The 23,935-nt window shown below is 39.6% G+C and overlaps 1 protein-coding gene across 5 annotated transcripts in view; it reads right to left on the bottom strand.

Annotated features, from left to right (window-relative positions):
- Positions 1-23,935, bottom strand: part of dgt1 (dim gamma-tubulin 1) — a 333,213-nt gene that overhangs the window by 266,085 nt on the left and 43,193 nt on the right. For all 5 annotated transcript variants that reach the window (XM_067147580.2, XM_067147575.2, XM_067147576.2 and 2 more), the window contains exon 2: positions 14,504-14,714. In XM_067147580.2, the coding sequence (XP_067003681.1) occupies positions 14,504-14,712 (209 nt within the window). In that variant the 5' untranslated portion in view covers positions 14,713-14,714. The remainder of the gene's footprint in view (positions 1-14,503; positions 14,715-23,935) is intronic.

Below are 23,935 nucleotides of genomic sequence, written 5' to 3' on the forward strand. Positions count from 1 at the left end.
GATTCTCTAAACAATACCACCCGAATGCGATGCTAAGATGGTGCATTATGCAAGTTCACCGGAAGAGTAATACTGAAGGGAGGTTTTGTGCACGCCGGACCGTGGCATTAACAGCAGGCCAGGTGGTGAAATCGGGCACAGTGTTGCCGTGTACACTCGCCCCGGGCAGTTGTGAAACAGAATGCCCGTGACCTTGGTTTGTCCGCAAGCTATTTTCAGTTGTCCTATGTTCTGCATGTTGGTCACGCCACTTCAAGATGCCTCCGAGACCGCCGTTTATCAGTGGGTGAACTTGCAATGATTTTGAGTGCTATTTGTTTCTTTCAATGTGAGGGGGGAAAAGTAGGGGACAAGAGGTTCCTTGTGTACCAGAAGGTGGCAAATTGTCTTGGATTATCGCTGTCGTCAGTGTAGAGAGTAGGAGCCGCTTCAAAGGAGAATGATGGAAATAAGGTATCCAGGTCAAGAAAGAAGCAGTGTGTGAAACCGGCGCGTCCGAAAATCCATCCTGTTTTTACTTTGAGCACAATATGAAGAAATATGCACAATTTTTATATGAATAAAATATTTCCCACAATTAAAAGCCTTCGCATGAAACTGTTAGAAAATATGGTGGATTTTCCTGATATGTCAATTTTTACGCTTTTGAAAGTAGTTCAAAGCTTGAGATTCTGATTCAAAAGACTAAACAGGAAACCAGTGCTAATGGAATCTGAGACAGTTGCTGCATCCCGACATACCTTAGACGAATTAGAGAAGAGCACAGGGCTACAAGATCTTCTTTACAGACGAGATCTGGTGTGAACAGAACCATACTATGAAATATGGGTGGCATGAAAACATGGTTGAAGCTTTAGAAAAACACTTTGACAACTATAATCTGTACAGAGGGTACATTCAGCAAATTTATGGATGGCGTGAAGGGTTCAAAACACCGCCCAGAGCTGGGGAACACCTCATAATTTTACATATTGGAAGTGAAGAAGGATGTTTTGATGGTGCAGAACTTTGTTTTATTGGCAGGAAAGGAAGTGGTGATTACCACAATGAGATGAACTCGACTCATTATGAAGAATGGTTCACGAAAGTCCTGAGTTTATTGCCTCAAAGGTCAGCTGTCGTTATAGATCAAGCTCCATATCATATGATGGTCAATCCTTCATCTAAAAACCCGAACATGTCATGGCTGAAACCTGAAATCATATCTTGGATAACATCAAAGAATATTTCACTACCACCTGGAGTTGACGATTATAACAAATTAACTAAATCAGAGCTGATTGTCCTTGCCAGACCTTATTTTCAAACACCCGTAAAGAAGAAGCTGGAGCAACTGACTAAACGACTTCAACCAGGTGTACAGCTTGTTTGGTTACCAGTGGCCCATTGCGAGCTTAATCCAATCGAGCTAATTTGGGCTTACGTAAAAGGGAAAATAGCAAAAACAAATATGGCTAACACATTAGAAAAGGGTAGAGGTATGGAAGCAATTAATGCTTTATGCCGAGAAGCTTTATGTACCATGACCCCGGAACTCAGGAAACGAATGTATTAAACACGCTAAGAAAATTGAAGACCGCTACTGGGAAAAGAATGGACTGTCTGAAAATGTCACTTCTTTCGAGCCAGTCATAATCAACATGAATGACAGCAGCACCAATTCATCGGAACACAGTGATTTTTCAGATGAAGAAAATTGAGAGAATTAAAGATTGTAAATATATGTAAATAATGATGCAAATAACTCTTGTAAAAATTGTACAGTGTGATATTTCTAAATTAGGAAGTCAACCATTTTCAAACCTGCCATCGAAGGTCCAAAGCCCTTATGAGAAAAGGTGATGGGAAGTGGAATTTATAAGAGGAAATAAAATTAAAGGTTGAAAGTAAACAAAAAGCTGTGTTCATTGCGCGCATGAATACTACTGAACGCGACAACAGTGCGCCCGATTTCACCACCTGGCCTGGCTGTTACCAGAAATCGCACGCTCCGGCATACACAAAACCTCCTTTCAAAATTACTCTTCATAAATTCGGTACCACACTGGACGGTTACAGTTGTTGTTGTTTCTGACAACCATGACTGAGTGCTTCAAAACAAGCCCAAGTGTGCTGCTGTACATTTATCCTGGGCTGAGAAAGAGTTGCTTTAGGAAAATGATAAGAACTTTTTCCGGGGTGGTTGAAAAAAATTATAACTTGAGTATTACACTACAAATTCATGTGGTTATAACATATAAAAATTTCATTACCATCTGACAAGTCATTTTCCTTATATATATTCCTAAGTGAGCGCTTCCTACAAAAGAAGCCAAAAATCCGGGCAATATTTATTGTAACCACAACTAAAAACTATTTAAATAATGTCAAAAACAATGTGTCTTATATAAGTTAATGTAGAATTAAACAAGGAAAATATTGGTAAAACTCTCATTGTCCAAGATGGCGGCGTGCATGCTGGTCGTTACAAGTGTTCTCCGTGCATTAATCATAGTTTTGTTGATAAAAAGTGCCGTGACGTACGCGAAAAGTGTAACAGTGCATTCGGATAAGTCTTGTGGTGATTTGAAGAAGATTCATCTACTGGAAAAACTGTTGGTAAGTGAGAAATGTTCTCTTAAGTGTCTCACTTGGTGTGGCAGTGAAAGCCTTGGACTGCTGGCGGTAGGGCGGCCGCGTCGTAATGGGGAAGGCAGAGTTGTCAGACTTCCGATTGCTGGGCGGCCACTGTGGTGCCTAACTCTCGCGCTAATTGGAGACATTGAATTGAACCCCGGACCTCAGCATTGTACAATATGTGAAAGCAGCGGGCGTCGTAATCAACTATTTGTAAACTGCAATAATTGTTCGTCAAGCAGTCACAGGACATGTGCACAAATTTCTACTTCAGAATACAGGAAATTAAAGAAGGGAGGAAGAACGTGGACTTGCTGGCAATGCGAAATGCCGCCACTAACGAACTCTTTCTTTACCAATACCAGTGACGTTACCAGTGACTCTGTAAATAGCTACAACTGTAAATATGTAAATAATAATCTAACTCTCTTTGCGTTTAACGCACGCAGCATTTTACGTCCAGGTAGAAAAGAATATATTCTCGCTTCGCTCTCAAGCCTAGATCCCTCTGTTGTGTGTATCAGTGAAACATGGCTTTCAGACACAATTAATGACTCAGAAGTGTTACCAGATTCTTTCATCCTGTTCCGTAAGGACCGCACTCTAACCACAGGAGGCGGAGTTCTTATTGCCACAAAACCAGAGTGTAATCCAACTAGACGTCCCGAGTTGGAGACGACAGCTGAAGCCGTGTGGGTAGAAATTACGTGCGGTAGTAATAAATTCCTCATCGGATCTGTATATCGTTCACCGAAGTCCTCACAAACAATGAACGATGCCTTGCTCTCCTCTCTGGATCGTGTGCAACAAGTACAGAATAATTATGACGCAATTTATATTGCTGGTGACTTCAATCTTGAAATTACTTGGTCTAGAAATGCCGCCCCAGTACCAAACAATCCTCTTGCTAATAGTTTTCTCTCCACCTTCTACGACATTTTCCTCCATCAGTTAGTGTTCGAGGCAACTCGTATTACTCAAAATTCCCGCTCCACACTAGACCTGTTCCTTACTAACTCTCCATCATCCGTCCAGTTTCTGGACGTAATACCTGGATTTTGTGATCACCAAGCCATAATTACAACTTTGAGCTACAGAAAACCCTCCCCAAAACTCCACTCCAGAACAATATATAATTTTTCCCGCACCAACTGGAACGATCTTTCCTCTCTTCTATCAAAAAGTCTTCCTATTCCCCTCGCGTCCTTCACCGGCGATATAAATATCAACGAGATCTGGGAAAACTGGAAAAAAGTATTTTTTGAATGTGTCGATCAAGTTGTACCGAAAGTTTCTATCTCTAATAAGCGAAAAACGCCATGGATCAATAAAGAGATAACATCAGGTATTCGAAAGAGAAATTGTTTATACAGGAAATGGAAGGAAAACCCAAGTGACAGTAGGTGGGAGAAGTACAGACTGGCTAGGAACAAACTCAAATCACTAATCCGTGATGCCTACAGTTCATATATCCACAGCCTTAGTTCTAATAGTAAAGAGCTATGGGCTTTCATTAGAAACAAAAGTGGCAAAAGTGCTCCATCCGTCTTCAAGTACAACGGACTATCAGTTTCCTCTCCCCAAGAAATAGCAGACACATTCAATAGTAAATTTAAAAATAACTTCTCCACTGCTGACAAGGATGAAGACATGTTCACTCCAAGGTCAACCCCTCCCTTTCTGCCCCTAACTAGCTTGTACTTCACTGCTAACGAGGTCGCAACAAGTCTTCGGAGAACTAGACCTCATGCTGCGAACGGCCCAGACAACGTGCCGGCCAGAATTCTCCATCGCTGTGCAGAAGCATTAGCACCTTCTCTCTGTGCAATATTTAACATTTCAATGAACAGTGGGACTGTTCCAGAAGAATGGAAGAAAGCAAATGTCGTTCCCGTATTCAAAGATGGTGACAGGGAAAATGTAGACAACTATCGCCCAGTCTCTATTACATCTGGCTTATGTAAATGCATGGAACGCCTAATTGTTAAACATGTGCTGGATTTTCTGAATGAGAGAAACCTGTTGAATAACAACCAACATGGATTCCTCCCTGGAAAATCCTGTACTACACTTTTAACAACAGTAATTGATGAGTGGCAACATTCCCTGGACCAGTCTAATATATCCCAAGTGGACTGCGTAACTCTCGACTGGAGTAAGGCCTTTGATCAGGTACCTCATCAACGACTGCTGTTAAAACTTAACAAGTATGGCATTCAAGGCAACCTGCAGGCATGGTTTCGATCATTCCTGGTAGGTCGGACGCAGAGCGTTGTGTTCAGTGGGGCCAGGTCAAAACAAACCTCAGTCACCTCGGGTGTGATTCAAGGTAGTGTGATAGGGCCGCTGCTATACACAATATTTACGCTGGATCTGCCAGGTTGTGTATCGTCTTCTATGGCACAGTACGCTGATGACACCATCATTTACAGAGCCATTCGCAATGAGAACGACGTAAATAAGTTACAGTCAGATCTCGATAACGTGGTGCTGTGGTGCAAAATAAATAGAATGTGTATAAATGTACAGAAATGTAAATATATCCGCTTTACTAGAGCAAGATCACAGTTACAACACGAAATTTCACTGTGTGGTAAAAACCTGATGCCTTGTACCTCAATAAAATTGCTTGGCATTCACATCTGCAGCAATTTAAAATGGAATAAACATGTTGAGGAAATAAGGTGTAAAGCATACAGAGTCCTGGGTTTCATCCGCAGATCTCTACTGGGAGCCAGGAAGAAAGCCGTTCAGACAGCCTATCTGTCATTAGTACGGCCAATACTGTTGTACGGGCTTCCTTCCTGGCACCCTACTACAGTGGAGAACATGACGAAACTAGAGAGAGTTCAACGCCGAGCAGAACGACTAATTACTCAACACGGTCATTTAAATACAGCCAGGTCACTGCCCTCCATAACATCCCTCTGTAAACAAATAGATATTACTTTCCTGAGAAAATCCCTCGCAGGTAACATTCATATAAACCCTTTCAACCGCTTACAGCTGAACTATCGTTCCGCTCAAAGAGGTCGAGGTGTGTCCCTTTTCCCTCCATTTGCAAGAACAGCATCATATCAAAGTGGCTTCTTTAGTCGTTCTGCTCGGTTGTGGAATGAACTCCCACCGCAGATAAAAGAACTACCTGCAGAAAATTTCTGTAAAGACGTAAAACGGATGTATATATAACGAAACCCTCTGTACAAAACATAATTTATCTACTGTGAGAATGTTCAGCATGAGTGGGAGGATGGATGAAAGTTATGGGGTCCCGAGTGATTGAGACGGTAAATGTGTATGAGTGAGCCGGCCTAGCTAAAATATATGTGGGGTTTCTAGAGAGAGAGAGAGAGAGAGAGAGAGAGAGAGAGTGTGTGTGTGTGTGTGTGTGTGTGTGTGTGTGTGTGTGTGTGTGTGTGTGTGTGTGTGTGTGTGTGTGTGTGAGTCGTCATGACTTGAATGTTGAACAGGTCTTGTGAGTATTACTGTATGTAAATATGCCTATGTAATTATTTTAACTGTATATAAGAACATCATGTAGAATGTAATTGTATATTTGTATATTATAATTTTTAAGTGGTGATGGAGGCACTTTTGTGTATATGGGGCTATGCCCTTTCTCCATTCACCATCCCTAAATTGTAACTACAATTAGTGGAAAATAAATAATAATAATAATAATAATAATTGCAATAGGCCTACTAGTTCGTTTGTAATTGAAGCCTAAACTCGAGTATCCATAATAAAAAATCCGACAGCAGAGTTGACATGCATTACTATCATGTAGTTGCAGGAAATCAATTTACAGATAAACCGTGTTGCCAACTTAGAGGATTTTCCGCTAAATTTGGTGGAATTAGAAGACTGTCAGCAGAGAAATATATCATTTAGCGGACAGTGGAATTTTTGGCGGAATTCTAGATTCATTATAGCGGAATTTAGTGCTTGATCCATTTTACGTTTTCTTATTCAAATTTGTACTCCAGTCTGTCTCCGAGCTATTCCGTATTTCTTGTCAGGAGCTAGCAGTCACATGAGGAAAACATGTTATTTGGATCTGATGTTATGAGATCATGGTATCATAAATTTGTAATGCGTGGGGAATGGTACTTATCTCTTAGTTGACGAATGATGACAGATAATAAAACTGTGAGAGAGTAGCATTTATATTTTTGCTATGAAGGAAGACTGTTTTATGAAGTGGCCTGTTCTGTGTGTGGCCCTTGAGGTAGGGGATTCCTAGTTTTCACCCGGCAGTAAAACGCCTACAAGTTTCAGCTTGCCGGCTCGCAGGCAGGGATTAATCCCAGTGAAACTCACAGATCAGGTGAGTGCAGACATTTACTTTTATTATTTTATAATAATAATAATAATAATTATTATTATTATTATTGCTCATTATTTGAGATCGGCTTTCTTGGCGGAATTTTAGCGGATTTTTGGTAGTATTTAGTGGATTTTGAAAATATAAGTTGGCAACACTGCAGATAAATGCCAACAAATGTGTGGGTATATGTATTGAGAAGGGGAAGCTCATAGATAGAGTAGCTCGATATTCATGAAAATGTTAAGATACCCCTATTAAAGAAAGAGAAGAAATTCAATATTTTGGCTTCATTTTTAAGGACACACTCCACTTGCATGCAACCTCTTCTTCAAAAATCTTCTACAAGAAGTTGACACAAGTGCGACAAATGGATGTAACTTGAAAACAATATTCTCTCACCCATGGGTAACTAATGCATATAACGAACTCAAACATCAACAACAACAACAACAACAACAACAACAACAACAACAACGATGACGACAACAACAATAATAATTGTACCGGGAGGTAAATTTGTAAATAGGTGTGAATAAAATAAAATAACTGTACCAACTGACAGCATCTCGGATCTCTTTGTGGATACGTTAAAGTTAATCATAGGTAATCAATTTCATATTATTCCGTATTGAAGAGCAATATAATGTAAAACAAAAGATAAGGTCTCCACCAATTCAATACTATTTATTATAAACTTAAAAAGTTACATAAATTTGATGAAACTAGTTTCGGTCTTGCCAGAGCCATCATCAGTTAAAATCAATAGAGTTAAGCCAAGACATAATTTATAGATACAATTTTTGAAGCAAGCATGTGTTGTTGATATTCAGTGCAAGACAAGTAAAGATTGGAATGTTAAAAACACAAGTCTTGTAAAAATTTGCAGTTTTCTTCCAATTTGAAGAATGCACTTCACAGAAGACCTGGTGAAACACTTAAAATACTAGCTCTTGAAGAATCTTCTTGAATTCAGCTGGTGGTTCATAACCTGTTAAAGGAGAGATCCTAACTTGGAGTATGTGTAAGTAGGGTAGCATCCTGCTTCATGAATTTACCGAGCTCAGAACATTTTAAGCAAGCCTCGGATGCATAGGAGTAACTGAGTCCCACTCCCATTTGACAGGCGAGGGATTCCTTGGAAACAACTTAACGAACAAAATGGAATTCGATGGGGAGCTATCAATATTAATGGGACTTATGGAAGAAAGAAAGTAGAACTGGCTAAGTCAGCAAAGAGGACGCATCTGGATGTGCTAGGAGTAAATGATATTCGGGTAAGGGGAGATAACACGGAAGAGACAGGCAAGTATAAAGTGTACTTGACAGGTGTCAGAAACGGAAGGGCAGAGTATGGGGTAGGGCTGTTTATCAGGAATACCATTACACGCAACATAGTTTCTGTTAGGCACGTACGTGAGCGAATGATGTGAGTAGATTTGGGAATTGGAGGAATTAGGATGAGAATTGTCTCAGTGTATTCACCATGTGTGGGTGCAGATGAGGATGAAGTTGAGAAGTTTTATGAAGCATTGAGTGACATCGTGGTCAGGTTCAACAGCAAGGATAGAATAGTGCTAATGGGCAATTTCAATGCGAGTTGGAAATAGAACTGAAGGATATGAAAGGGTGATTGGTAAATGTGGGGAAGATATGGAAGCTAATGGGAATGGGAAGCATTTGCTGGACTTCTGTGCTAGTAGCGGCTTATCAATTACGAAAACATTCTTCAAGCATAAGCTATTCACCGCTACTCAGGGGAGGCTAGGGGTACCAGATCCATAATAGACTACATCTTAACTGACTTCGAATTCAGAAAAAATCTGTTAGGAATGTACGAGCTTTTCGGGGATTTTTCGAAGATACAGACCACTACCTTATCTGTAGTGAACTAAGTATCTCTAGGCCTAGGGTAGAGAAAGTGAAATCTGTCTGCAAACGAATAAGGGTAGAAAATCTCCAGGACGAGGAAATTAGATGGAAGTACATGGATATGATTAGTGAGAAGTTTTGAAGAGTAGACAGTAAGCAGGTTCCGGATATAGAAAGAGAATGGGTGGCATACAGGGATGCTGTAGTAGAAACAGCAAGGGAATGCCAAGGAACAACTGTTTGTAAAGATGGGAAAAGGCGAACATCTTGGTGGAATAAAGAAGTGAGAGCAGCTTGTAAATGTAAAAAGAAGGCTTATCAGAAATAGCTCAAACAAGGGCTGAGGCAGACAGGGATTTGTACGTAGATGAAAGAAACAGAGCGAAACAAATAGTTGTTGAATCCAAAATAAGTCTTGGGAAGATTTTGGTACTAAACTGAAAAGTTAGGTCAAGCAGCAGGGAAGCCTTCCTGGACAGTAATAAAGAATCTTAGGAAGGGAGGGAAAAAGGAAATGAACAGTGTTTTGAGTAATTCAGGTGAACTCAAAACAGATCCCAGGGAATCACTGGAGAGGTGGAGGAAATATTTTGATCATCTTCTCAATGTAAAAGGAAATCATCCTGGTAGTGTTGCGAACAGCCCAGCTCATAAGGAAGAGGAAAATGATGTTAGTGAAATTACGCTTGAGGAAGTGGAAAGGATGGTAAATAAACTCCATTGTCATAAAGCAGCAGGAATAGATGAAATTAGACCTGAAATGGTGAAGTATAGTGGGAAGGCAGGGATGAAATGGCTTCATAGAGTAATAAGATTAGCATGGAGTGTTGGTAAGGTACCATCAGATTGGACAAAAGCAGTAATTGCACCTATCTATAAGCAAGGGAACAGCAAGGATTGCAACAACTATCGAGGTATCTCATTGATTAGTATACCAGGCAAAGTATTTACAGGCATCTTGGAAAGGAGGGTGCGATCAGTAGTTGAGAGGAAGTTGGATGAAAACCAGTGTGGTTTCAGACCACAGAGGAGCTGTCAGGATCTGATTTTCACTACGCGCCAGGTAACTGAAAAATGCTACAAGAGGAATAGGCAGTTGTGATTATGTTTCGTAGATCTAGAGAAAGCACATGACAGGATAATGAGGGAAAAGATGTTCGTCATACTGGAGGACTATGGAATTAAAGGCAGATTATTAAAATCAATCAAAAGCATTTATGTTGACAATTGGGGCTTCAGTGAGAATTGATCGTAGAATGAGTTCATGGTTCAGGGTACTTACAGGGGTTAGACAAGGCTGTAATCTTTCACCTTTGCTGCTCGTTGTTTACATGGATCATCTGCTGAAAGGTATAAAATGGCAGGGAGGGAATCAGTTAGGTGGAAATTTAGTAAGCAGTCTGGCCTATGCTGACGACTTTGTCTTAATGGCAGATTGTGTCGAAAGCCTGCAGTCTATAAAAATTAGCCTTAAGAAGACTAAATTGATGTCAGTAGGTAAGAAATTCAACAGAACTGAATGTCAGATTGGTGATACAAAGCTAGAACAGGTTAATAATTTCAAGTATTTAGGTTGTGTGTTCTCCCAGGATGGTGATATAGTGAGCGAGATTGAATCAAGGTGTAGTACAGCTAATACAGTGAGCTCGCAGTTGCGATCAACAGTATTCTGAAGGAAAGTAGATGAAACTAACTTTACATCGGTCTGTTTTCAGACCAACTTTGCTTTACGGGAGCAAAAGCTGGGTGGACTCAATATATCTTATTCATAAGTTTGAAGTAACAGACATGAAAGTAGTGAGAATGATTGCTGGTACAAACAGGTGGGAACATTGGTAGGAGGGTACTCAGAATGAGGAGATAAAGGCTAATTTAAGAATGAACTCGATGGATGAAGCTGTACGCCTAAACTGGCTTCGGTGGTGGGTTCATGTGAGGCGAATGGAGGAGGATAGGTTACCTAGGAAAATAATGGACCCTGTTATGGAGGGCAAGAGAAGTACAGGAAGACCAAGACGACGATGGTTAGACTCAGTTTCTGATGATTCAAAGATGAGGCCACAGCACTAGTTGCAAATAGAGGATTGTGGCGACGTTTAATAAATTCACAGAGGCTTGCAGACTGAACGGTGAAAGGCATAACAGTCTATAATGATGATGTATATATGTGTGTGTATGTATGTATGTATGTATGTATGTATGTATGTATGTATGTATGTATGTATGTATGTATGCATGTATGTATTAATTAAGAAGTTAGATGCGCTTACAGCCTTACCTTTGCCAAAGGCTGATCAAAAGGTCGTTGTTTTGATGATTAGGATGTACATTGTTAAAACCGACCTAACATCTAGGTAATCGGCCCCTAATGGTACAAAATGAGACAAAATGTAATGACAATTTAAAAGTCTAAAACATCCATTGACCAGAATTCAAAACGTGATGATGAATAATGAAAGGATGAATATGAATTTAAAATAATCAGTAGGTCCAGCTCGCAATACTGAAAGTTTAAAATAATTCCAAAATTAATTCCACCGACTAAAATTTAAAAAAAAGAGACAATGAACAATGATTATGAATTTAAAACCATCAGTGGATTCAACCCGCAATGAGCCACCTTCCCGGATACTACCTTAAAACAATAGTATATATTGACCAAGGGGCTGCTTCCAAAGCACAATCCTGAATCGATGATGCTTGTTGTCTAAAGGGGTCCAAAATTCAGGTCAATGACCCCTAATAGGATACTTATCGCTTGTAAAGTAGAACCATGCTATTTCTCATGTAGCGGTACTAATCGTAAGTAACGTAAACTACGGTTTTCCACACATTGAAGTACTACTCACAGGTAACGCAGACCGATGGTATTTCTCACATTACGGCGCCACTCATAGGCAATTATAAGAAGTAAATTGACAAGAGGGTCCACCTTTTCAATACAATATTTAGCTTACAATATAATTTATAGCTTATAAACTCATAGGCAATGCAAACCCAGGGTGTTCCTCACATTGGTGTACTAATCATACGGATTCATACTATCCTGTGGTGTTCCTCATAGAGTGGATACTAATCACAGGCAATGCCAAGACCCGTGGTGTTTCTCATAATGGTACTAATCACTGGTAACGTAAGCCCGTAGTGTTCCGCATGTAGTCGTACTAATCATGGGTACTGAAATTAAATGAAGTATGACTTAGTGCCGAGAATGTCCGAGGACAAATTCGGCTTGCCAAATGCAGGTCTTTTGATTTGACTCCCGTAGGCGACCTGCGCGTAGCGATGAGGATGAAATGATGATAAAGACTACACATACAGCCAGCCCCCATGCCAGCAAAATTAACCAAGTATGGTTAAAATTCCCGAGCATGCCGGGAATCGAACCCGGGATCCCTGTGACCAAAGGCCAGCACGCTAATCATTTAGCCATGGAGCTGGACAACATGGGTACTGTAAAACCCATACTGATTCACCCTTTGTTGCTACTAATCATAAACCTATTGTGTAAATAACATAGTGGTACTACTCGCAAGTAAAGGCAACCCATGGTGTTCCTCGCGTGATGTGTTAATCACAAGTGTTCTCATGGTTCTGATTCAATCATCCCTTGGTTGTCCCTTTTAGTTGCCTCGCAGGGCTGCGTGGCTCAGATGGTTGAGGCGCTGTCCTTCTGACCCCAACTTGGCAGGTTCGATCCTGGCTCAGTCCGGTGTTATTTGAAGGTGCTCAAATACGTCAGCCTCGTGTTGGTGGATTTACTGGCACGTAAAAGAACTCCTGCGGGACTAAATTCCGGCATCTCCGAAAACCGTAAAAGTAGTTAGTGTGACGTAAAGCCAATAAATTATTTTAGTCGCCTCTTACGACAGGCAGGGGATACCGTGGGTGTATTATTCATTTGCATCCCCCTCCCAGAGGGGGTTGTGTGTTTTGTCCGCGAGAGCTATTTTATTTTGCTCAAATTCGCCAGCAAGCCGGTTAAGACCCCCTATCCGCCACCTAGGAGCATCACCTCTCCCCCTGCTATGCCAGCGTAGTAGGTTTGTAGTTCATCGTTTTGAAAAAAACAATCAACTCTACTATTGTACATGCTTTTCAAACTGCTGAAATAAACAAGTAACGGTTAGCTTCCTGAAAACCGCTGACAAAATGTTAAAGAGCTCCCTAAAGGAAATTTTGCAGTTACCTATGGATATAACCCATAGTGCTTTGTATTCTGATTTACAATTCAAAGACCATGGACTTTTTAAAGCAACCTGGGAAGTGCATCTGCAACAAATAAGCACATGCAATACTCTTCAATGAGCCAGCAATGTTATAAGATTTGGGGTATACATTTATTGAACACATCAGTGACTTCCCGCAATTAGGAGTTGCCGTAGTGGACAAAGAATAGTGTATTAGGATACAGATGCTTTTATCTTATCTCTAAAGGTGCATGATCTGTCATCCAAAACAACGCATTGTTTACAGACCCTCAATATCACATATTCTCCAATAAAGGCAGCGACCTTCCAAATTCAAGGAAAATACGCCAAGAGCTAAGAAGTAGTGAAATGAAAATGTGGTTTTCTTAGCCTCAGAAGAGGATCAGTGTAGAGCTCTATAAAAAGTACACTCCAGTCAACAACTGGCTTAGGTACCACCAAGGACTTTCTAGTAGTAAATAGCAGAAGGCAATCAAGATGACATAAAATGTTTCTGCAGTACAAACTATTCTGGGTAGAACTCAGGATGGAAACGTCTGTCGCAGATGCACCAGAGAGAAAGAAACACTGGCTTATGTTCTGGATTTTTGCCCCTATGGTGAAGTACAGAGAAACTCACGCTATCACACAATAAAATAATTGATTGCAGAAGAACTCCAGAGTAAAAACTTCCATGTTCATGAAGAAGTCCACAGTTTGTCTATGACGGGCAGTAGTAGGCAAAATGACATAATTGCCTTTAAGGATAATGAGTTGAAAGGCTTCATTATTGATCCGACCATCCAATTCAAACACCGTGTCAGTCAGCCTACTGAAGTCCACTTTGACAAGCTGAACATTTATGTGCCTACCGTACCATTCTACAAAAACAAGTACCAGCTGAATGAAAAAGAGATTATTGGCCTAATGGCTGGTACTCGTGGCACAATACCTGCCTCATTCATGGAATTCCGGAAATACTTTGAGCTGCCTATGAACAGCATTCAAAGCATAATTACTACAACCATACTTGGATCTGTATGGTACGCGCACCTTTTCTTGAGCCCTGGTTCCCATTCGTTACTATGGAGATCCGGGCTCAAGAAAAGGTGCGCGTACTATACACATTCCGAGATCTCATTCGTTCAGACCTCCATCATTTCAAAACCATATTACAACTATATTTGTATAAAAATATCTGTACCCTGATATGCTATACTTTGTCCACTGTGTCAACCCGTAATTACGGGAAGTCATTGATTTAAAGAACAGACTTAATGTAACTACTACATGCACTCACATGTTCTTGATGCTCATACACTTCATAAAATTCCCTACTGCTTGCGGGCAATAAATTCTTAAATTTGACAGTAATATAACAAGTAATGTCATCAAAGTCTGTGAAAATGATTAGAAAAATACTTGGCAATGACTTTAGTTACCACAATGAGTAAAAGAATCTAGAGAATAAATTCAAAATATAATGCAAAGGACCACCTACCCAGAGTCTCTCTTGTCTGTCTTAGGAGCAGGCATGATGCAGCGCCGTCCGTTGTTGCTATACACATAGTTACACTGCTTGAAAGGGGCACTCTTATCTTCTAGTATATGACGAACACAGTATTCATAACCCTCCAGCCGTGAACGAGAGCAGGTATGATCCTGGTACTCGCAAGTAATTGGCTGGCGATTGGCTGATGGTTGATACATGGCTGAAAAGAAAGCAAAAGAAACAACTTAAAAGAGTACTCTTTCCTTATACTGTATTCATTGTTGATGGGACAATCAATTAGCATGTGAATGATAACATTTTTGTTAACTATTTATAGAGCATTCTTCACAGAACTGGGATTTTGAATAAGGAATTTATGCCTTTATGCTTCAAGATTTCCTTTCTATTGGTAGGTCCAGTAAATACTCCAGGTAAACACAATAACATACCAATTCAAACATGAAACCTTCAACAGAAACACTGATGACAGAATGAACGATACAACTGTACCCCATGTAGACACGGTTTTATTTGTAACACTATTGTTTACACATAGTTCCACAAATTACTTTGCTTGCTAGTGGCTATACACCTGCAGCCATTGTAGCAGAATGATATGAGACACATTTCAGTAGGATCAATGTCAGCAATTGATTCCATATTTAACCCTGTGTGAAAATCTTAGGAAGGCAAGTAAACACCTAATGCATGAACACTTTAAAAAAATAAAAAGAAAGCACAGAGTGATACCAACACATAATTAAACCTGGATGCCATTTTGACAAAGTTTGTACACTTAGAGTACAGTAATCCTTACATTACCTCAAAAGTAGTCCCGTAGATTATCCACAACATGTTTCCAATGATGGATACCAGTCACCTCACCCTGTGTGAATTTTGCAATCTTATGATTCACAGTGTCCCCAATGTCCATTTGTGTCCCAAAACATCTTCAACGCAATGGTTCTTTCACTTTGGGTATGAGATCAAAATTGCAATGAGACAGTGTCGGTGATTACGGTGGGAGTTCCAGTACTTCTTGCCCCTAGTGCTGAAGTTGCCTCTGTACAGACTCTGCTGCATGTAGTCTGTCTTTGTCATAGGAAAGGATGACATTGAGAAGATTGGAGCCTTTGTCCGTAATGGCACAACGTGACTGTCTCTACAGGAAGGTTCTGTAATGTGTTGCTGTCACTGTTGTCATGCGGAACAGTTACACACAATCAAGCCTCTGATGTTGTAAGTCACAATAACCATCAGTTTCACTGGGGAAGGGCTTTGGCAGAACTTGTGCCCTCATGATAATCCTCCATGTCACCAATCTGCAGACTGGTCTGAGCTTTGGTTCATATGCCCTGACCCACAATTCATCCATGGTCACTGTTCAGTTCAATCCAGCATTGCTTGCCTTCGTGCCAGTAGTGTATCAAGCAGTCATAACATATAGCATACTACTGCCACTTTTGCATGTCAGTGAGTGTATGTGGCACCCACTGTGATGCAATATTATGCATTTTAAGATCTTCCCATAAAATTTATGGAAGGTTTGTTTCTTAACGCCTGTTTCAGCTTGATACTCAAATCTTGATACTCAATTTTCTGTCCATGTCCAAGCCGTCGTCGGCCGCTACTCGTTTCCGAGAATACGTTTTCTCCTGCAGTTCCTCCTAAAGTCTGTTGGCTCTGTGGAGATGTCGCTGATGACTGATCAAGCCAATCTTTGCATGAAACATGCGGCCACACAAGTCACATCTAAAGGTGGGTGGAGGACGTGATTGGATCCGACGTAGTTTCTGCTTTTCAGGTGTTACAATTTCTTGTCTGCGAAGTGCCTGCTCAAAAAGTGAACATGGTTTTGTGCAGTTGATATTGTGATTTGAGGAGAAGACGACAGGAAGGTTCAAGAACAGTTGAATGTTGTGAATGGGAAGATCGAAGAATGTGGATTGAAAATAAGTGTAGAAAAGAGTCAAACTCTTGTTATGACTAGAGGGCAGAAAGAAGGGAAAGGTCAGATTAGACTTGCAGACAAGCCCCTGGAAGTAGTGGAAACGTTTAAATACCTGGGGAGTGAATTAATGGAGAATGCTCGTCTGGATGCTGAGATTAGTAAAAGGATTCAAGCTGGAAGTTGTTTCTATCATAGTGTAAGAAACATGTTATGGGACAAAGATGTGCCAACGGAAGCAAAGGATACTATGTACAAGATGTATTACATACCCATAACAACTTACGGAGCAGAAACTTGGACAATGACAAAGAAGGATGAGAGTCGAATACAGGCAGCCGAAATGAAGTTCTTGAGGAGTATGATACAGAAGAGTAGAAGAGACAAAATAAGGAATGAGAAAATCCAGGAAGAAATTGGAGTGGAAAAAATGAATGATAGAATAGAGAAGAGCTGACTAAGATGGTTTGGGCACATAAAGCGAATGAGCGACGAAAGAATGCCAAAAAACGTGATGGAAATGCAAATCCAAGGAAGGAGAGGCCATGGACGACCACGATTGAGATGGAAGGATACCATCCAACGCAGCATTATAGAAAGAAACCTGGACTGAGACACAGTGTTGGAGGAGGAGTGGTGGAAAGACCGAAGAAAGTGGAGAGGAACCATATTTGCCCTTACCCGGCTACAGCTGGATAAAGAGAAATGATGATGATGATGATGAATTACCACAGACACCTCGATCATCTTTATGTCCAAGCACTTAGGTAATTACTGCACATAACACATCAGTCCAGACACTAACAAGTCTTCCAAGCCATTGCTTGTTTCATGTCTGTGCTGAAATGCTGTTGTCCGTCTCAAAACATTTTGGTACAGAAGGGCAATATTTCCCACTCCTTCCACAAGCTATCTGTGATATTCTCTGGCACATCATTCCCAGTGAACAACCAGTTAAATGTATTCACGCTGCTCTTGCCTTGTCAAATCCATTCTGCACGGAGCCTGACTCACTGCTGCAGGCCCATCGCCCTGTGTCCAACGCACTGCCATCTTGTGCCATGTCCATGCATTAGGAGGATCATGCTTTCTAGGATACATAGTAGTACTGTGCAAATGAGAGGCACTTGTACTTGCCTGTAATCTGGGGAACAACTACCCTCCCTCTGCCTAAAATCAGAAGCCCTCTCAGGGTGTCAGGTTATTTTCTGCCACCCAACACTCGGCGCTGAGTTGTAGGCTGTATGATTTATTCAATTACCAAAGCAGATCACCTGGCCAGACTCAAACTTACTGGATTTTTTGATAATAAAGATATTATTGAGGAGTTTTTATTCTGTAGAATGTGATGCAAGTGCAGTAATAGAAGTGCGATAACAGGCATAACTTGAAAACAATATTCTGTCACCCATGCGTAACTAATGCAGATATCGAGCTTGAATATTATTAATAATAATAATAATAATAATAATAATAAATTATTATTTTTATTAAAATAATAATAATAATAATAATAATGATTATTATTATTTTTACGATTATTATTATTTTTACGATTCTTCTTCTTCTTCTTCGTTTAGGCCTACGATGGACCACGTGGTTCTTAACTCTGGTGAGCTCTTTTCTTCCTCTTAGCCCAGTATTCCTTCATTCTAGCACTATGGATGTCTTTTCTTTCTTGAGTCCATTTCACTCCTACTCCTGGACGCAGTGATTTAGAGAGAGTCAGATGTCTTGACTAACTTTCTGAATTTATCTCGGTTGTAAATGTCAATGTGATCAATGTTTAGGTATTGTAGGTCCTTCCGCACGAAATTCGTTCATTTGGCATTTGTTGCTTTCCCTCTAGATACAGTGTTGAAGATTCTTGAAGTGAGTCTCTGGCTGTCCATCCTGACTACGTGACCACAGAAGATTAGTTTTCTCTTCCTCATAGCTGTTGTAATGCTCTCTATTTTACTGTACAGTTCCTTGTTGTGCCTGATTCTGTAGCCATCTCCTTCTTTAATGGGACCCATAATCCTTCTGAGGATCTTTCGCTCTTTCAGTTCTAGTTTCCTGAGCTGTCCTTTCCACGTCATGTTTAGGTATTCTGAGGCGTACAGTACAGATGGTCTTACTACGGTGTTGTTTAAGATTCAAGGAGAGGGATTTAGACTTGTATATGTTCTTACAAAGATGATAAGCTCTTTCTAATTTAGTGCATCTACTCTTCATTGCAAGATCCTCATTAACATTTGGGCTTATCCACTCACCAAGATATTTGAATGAGTTGGCCTTGTGAATTATTTTGTCCCCCAAAGAAATGAAGTTGGGTGCTTCTCTGATGTTGGTCAGAAATTCTGTTTTATTGATTATTTTATTATTTTACAATTATTATTATTGAATGTATAGCTGTAAGTGTTACATCCATTTGGTATTATTATTATTATTATTATTATTATTATTATTATTATTATTAATATTATTACAGCATGTGTACATGCAATATGATTGCATTGTTTCTGAGGTTATGTCATGAAACAGGCACTGTATATAAACATTTATATCAGTTCAGTTAATGTAAATACCTGTAAATTAATATCATAATTTATTCTTGTCTGTATATATAAATTGTAATCCATAATTGTGAAACACACTGTAACTTCCAGAATGGTAATTGGTGACGACAACAATCGAGAATATTCCATCCATTGTAAACTGAGTATTACGCACTCTAGAATTTTCACGAAGATATATTTTGTAATGTAACTTTCTAGAAGCCTGGCCAGGCACAGATATATGGGGACGATCTTGACGGTAAAAGTTAGTTGTTTAGTAGAGTTATGGTGTAGCAAGTATACAGTATATCCCGGGCTGACATGCATAATTTGCAGTCTCCATATTGAAATACACAGTCATCTGTTTTCAACTGTGTTTCAGAACTGTAACCTCCATATTGAAGTGTTGGCAGTTGTTTTTAATAATGGCAGCTTTGTTGATATTCTTGAAGTGAAGTGTTTTGTTGTGAGACTGTGATTAAGGTTCTGTGCGTCTGTGTGGATACGTTAACCGGCGACCGTGGCAGGATGTAAAAATTTACAAGTGAATACGAGTGTAGCAGTTCAAAATGCAAGTCACATTAGAGAATATGTCACTCAAACAGTTCAAAGATGTACTTTTTTTTTTTAAAAGGCGCCCGGTAATGGCGACGTAGTGTTTTATCCTCCGAGTAAATTAACCATAAAATGTGACGAAAAGTGTGGAAAATGTTGAAGATTAGTGAAAAATGGAATGTTGTGTGATTCATGTGATCGATGGTGGCATTATAAGTGCGGAAATTGCCCTAGAGACGTAAAAACTAATGAAAATGTTGACTGGATTTGTGAGCAGTGTGTTCGGAATGTTGTAGTTGGCGACGGCGTTGATGATGAAGCACCGAAAACAATCGATGAGGAATATAAAAGTGCATTAGAAATTACAAACATTCTACAAAAGGACAATGAGGCTCTTAAAGTTGAAAATCAAGAATTAAAAGAAAGACTGCTATCACCAGAATTTGGGACTGACCATTCTTCGAGTGATATACCGGTACCAGTAACAAACTCGAGCACCTGGTGTCAAGTAGTTCGTGGATGGCCGGCAAAGAAGAAATCTACAACTGAATTTCTGGAAATAAACATCAGAAATAGGTTTTCTGCCCTAAATAATTTAATTCTGGAAGAAAGTGATCGCGCGCGTTAAACCAAATCATCGCGATCCGCTGCCGTTGCCGTGCCGAGGTTAAAATTTAGGCCTAGATTTCAGATTCAAGACCGAGTTAGGCCTAAATCCGCAAAAGTAGCTGTGTTTGGTGATAGCCAAGGAAGGGGAATTGCGGGAGTGATTAACGACGAGAATATAGCAGCAACCGGAGAAATATATCCAGGAGCTTCTATCAGCAGTGTCCTGGAAAACGTAGAAGAAGCAACTAAGAACTTCGGGAGCAGTGATGCAGTGCTTATCATCGGTGGCACGAACGACGTAGCTCACGACGACGCCAAGAATGTAAGATCACAACTTAAACATACACTAGGGAAGCTGACCCACACTAACGTCTTTGTAGTGAACGTGCCCCACAGGCATGATTTGAGTAGAGACTCATGTGTAAACATTGAAGTGGACAAGGTCAATACAGATATTGTTAAAATTTGTAAACATTTTTGGAATACTCAGGTTATTGAATGCAGCAGTTTTGAGAGATACTGTTATACAAAACATGGCCTCCATCTAAACAATTCAGGTAAACGAAAGATAGCAAATATTGTTCTAGATTTTATTAATCTTAAGATATGTACTGTAAAACAGGCAACTCCCTTGAGTTATAATACTGACCAGGAAAACCAGTAGAAAGAGCCAGCTGTACTTCAAGCTGCCTCAGTCAACTAGAAAATGAAACTCAGGAAAGTAAGGAATTTCAAGTTACCCAATTGCAACAGTCAAGTTTTAGGGAGGAAGGGGGTCTGAGATTGCTCTTGGTGAACTGTCAAAGTGTAGTAAATAAACAATTAAAATTCAGTACACTGATGGAATCTTATGAGACTGATGTGGTGATAGGAGTGGAATCCTGGTTGAGAGAAGGGGTGGGTAATAGAGAAGTATTTCCAGAAGGGTATACAGTCTATCATAGAGACCGAGGAGATAAAAAGGGAGGAGGGGGTGTTTATTCTGGTGAAGGAAACTTATTGTTCACATGAATGGTTTACCGATGAAAGGGATGAAATATTAGGGATAAAATTAGATTGTGATAATATGAAGGAGGTGGGAATTATAGGAACATACAGGCCTGGAAGAGAGGAAAGAGACATGGAAATATTTGAGAAAATAATAGATTATACTCCTAAAAACAATAATAATATGGTAATAATTGGGGGAGATCTAAATTTGCCTGAAGTTGAATGGAATGGAGCTGCAAGTGAAGCCCATGAACAGAAACTGGCAAATAAGTTAATTTGGGAGGGAGGATTTACACAAGTAGTACAAGAACCGACTCGTCTCAATAACTTACTAGATTTATTCTTGGTTAAACCACGGGAAATTGTTGATAAAACTGAGGTAATGGAAGGAATAGGAGACCATAAGGCTGTAATAATGGATGTAGGACTCATACCAAAAAGGCTTAATAAGAGGGTTACACAAGGCAAAAATTGTACAGAAAAACTAAAGTTGATGAATTTGGGACTTACCTTAAATCACAATTCAGTTGTTGGATAAGTGAAGGGAGTAATGTGGATACACTTTGGGCTAAATTCAAAGGAACCGTTTGGGAAGGAGAGAAGAGATTTGTACCTGTTAAGAAGGGTAAAATGACCTCAGGCCTTGTTTATTATACAAGGGAAATAAGAAAATTAAAAAGAAAATGTAGAATAGTAAATAGGAAAATCAAAGAAGGTAGGGAGAGTAGAGAAAGTAGAAAACAGCTAATGAGGGAACTGAATAGAGAGAAAAAGGAAGCAAAAGAGAATTATATGAATGGCATTCTTCAAGAGCGTAATGAACACAAAGGGAAATGGAAAAAGCTGTATTCATACATCAGGAATCAAAAAGGAAAAGGAATCCAAATTCCTACAATGGTGGGAGAAGGGGGTGAACACTATTTAACAGATACTGAGAAAGCAAACCTATTTAGTAGGGAATTCAGAGATTCAGTAGATGATTGTCAGGAGTTGGAAACCGAAACAGAAGACAGAGAGGGAGAGAGACAGAGGGAAACAAGACGCTTCTCATTCACAAATGAAGATATTCTCAGAGAAATTCAACTGCTTCAGCAAGGAAAAGCAGCAGGAAGTGATCAAATTACTGGGGAGGTATTAAAGACAATGGGGTGGTACATAGTGCCTTATTTAAAATATCTCTTTGACTATGTCAAAATAATAATGTAATACCAAAGGAATGGAAAGAATCTATAATAATACCAATTTATAAAGGAAAGGGTGTTAAAAGGAAACCAGAGAACTACAGACCAATCAGCCTGACCAGTATAGTTTGTAAAATACTGGAGAGTTTAATATCAAAGTACATCAGAGGGATATGTGATGATAAAAATTGTCAAAGGGTTACACGTTGGATAAAAACATTTCTAAATTCAAGGGTTCAGAAAGTCAAAGTAGGAAATGATGTATCGCAGGAAGAGAAAGTTTGGAAGGGAATTGCACAGGGTAGTATAATCGGTCCGTTACTTTTCTTAATATATGCAAATGATTTAGGGAACAATATAACATCAAAAATAAGATTGTATGCAGATGACATAATTGTTTATAGGGAAATAAACAACACTGAGGATTGTTCAGAATTACAAAGGAACCTTGAAAGTATCCAACAATGGGTTGAAGAAAATAATATGAAGGTTAATGGAGGCAAATCAACTGTTACAACTTTTACAAACAGGAGCTTTAAAACTGAATTTGAATATACTTTGGATGAGGTAGTTATCCCAAAAGATGGCAAGTGCAAATACTTAAGGTGTGAGATTTGAATGTAATTTGCACTGGAAGGGTCATGTTGATGACATTGTTGGGAAAGCATACAGATCGTTACATGTCATAATGAGGCTACTTAAAGGATGCAACAAAGAGTTAAAAGAAAAAAGTTACTTGAGTATGGTTCATCCATTATTAGAATAAGCAAACAGTGTTTGGGATCCTTACCAAGAATACCTAATAAAAGAAATAGATAGTGTGCAGAGGAAAGCAGCAAGATTTGTAACAGGGGATTTCAGGAGAAAGAGTAGTGTATCAGAAATGTTAAAGGAACTTGGGTGGGAAACTTTAAGTGAGAGAAGGGAGAAAACTAGACTTATAGGATTATATAGAGCCTATACAGGAGAAGAAGCATGGGGAGATATCCTTGAGAGGCTTCAGTTGGAAAATAATAATATCGGCAGGACTGACCACAAATATAAAATTAGAAGGAATTTTAGCAGAAGCGATTGGGGTAAATTTTCATTCATTGGGAAGGGTGTGAAGGAGTGGAACAGTTTACCAGGGGTAGTGTTTGATCCTTTTCCAAAATCTGTACAGATATTCAAGAAGAGAATAAACAGCAATAGAGAAAATAAATGAAGTGTTAGAGGGCATTCGACCAGTGCAGGTTATTGTAAATAAAAAAAATGTGTGTGAATAAATTAATTCCATCCCCTGGTCTAAGGAGTTTGGACAGCCAAAGTAGGGGACTGCCTGTAAGGGTGAAGTACAGTGGGGACTTCGAGGGCCCTGGGACCGCTACGGTAGCTGTGAAGGCCCTTCAGGAACTCTGAAAAGTGGTGGCAAAAGGGGCTCTGGTTAAGACGCAGCAGGTCGTTATGCTACTTAGGTTCCAGAATGGGTAAAAATAAAAATAAAAAATAAAATAAATAAGTACATAAATGCAATGTAAATTTTAATCTTATACCAGTTGTATAGTATCATTTGAAGTAATTCCACATACTGTATATCAGTTGACTATATTTGTAAGTAGTACAGGAGATATTATAAGTA

This window comes from Anabrus simplex, chromosome 5 (assembly GCF_040414725.1).
Source record: "Anabrus simplex isolate iqAnaSimp1 chromosome 5, ASM4041472v1, whole genome shotgun sequence".
NCBI classification, from domain to species: Eukaryota; Metazoa; Arthropoda; class Insecta; order Orthoptera; family Tettigoniidae; genus Anabrus; species Anabrus simplex.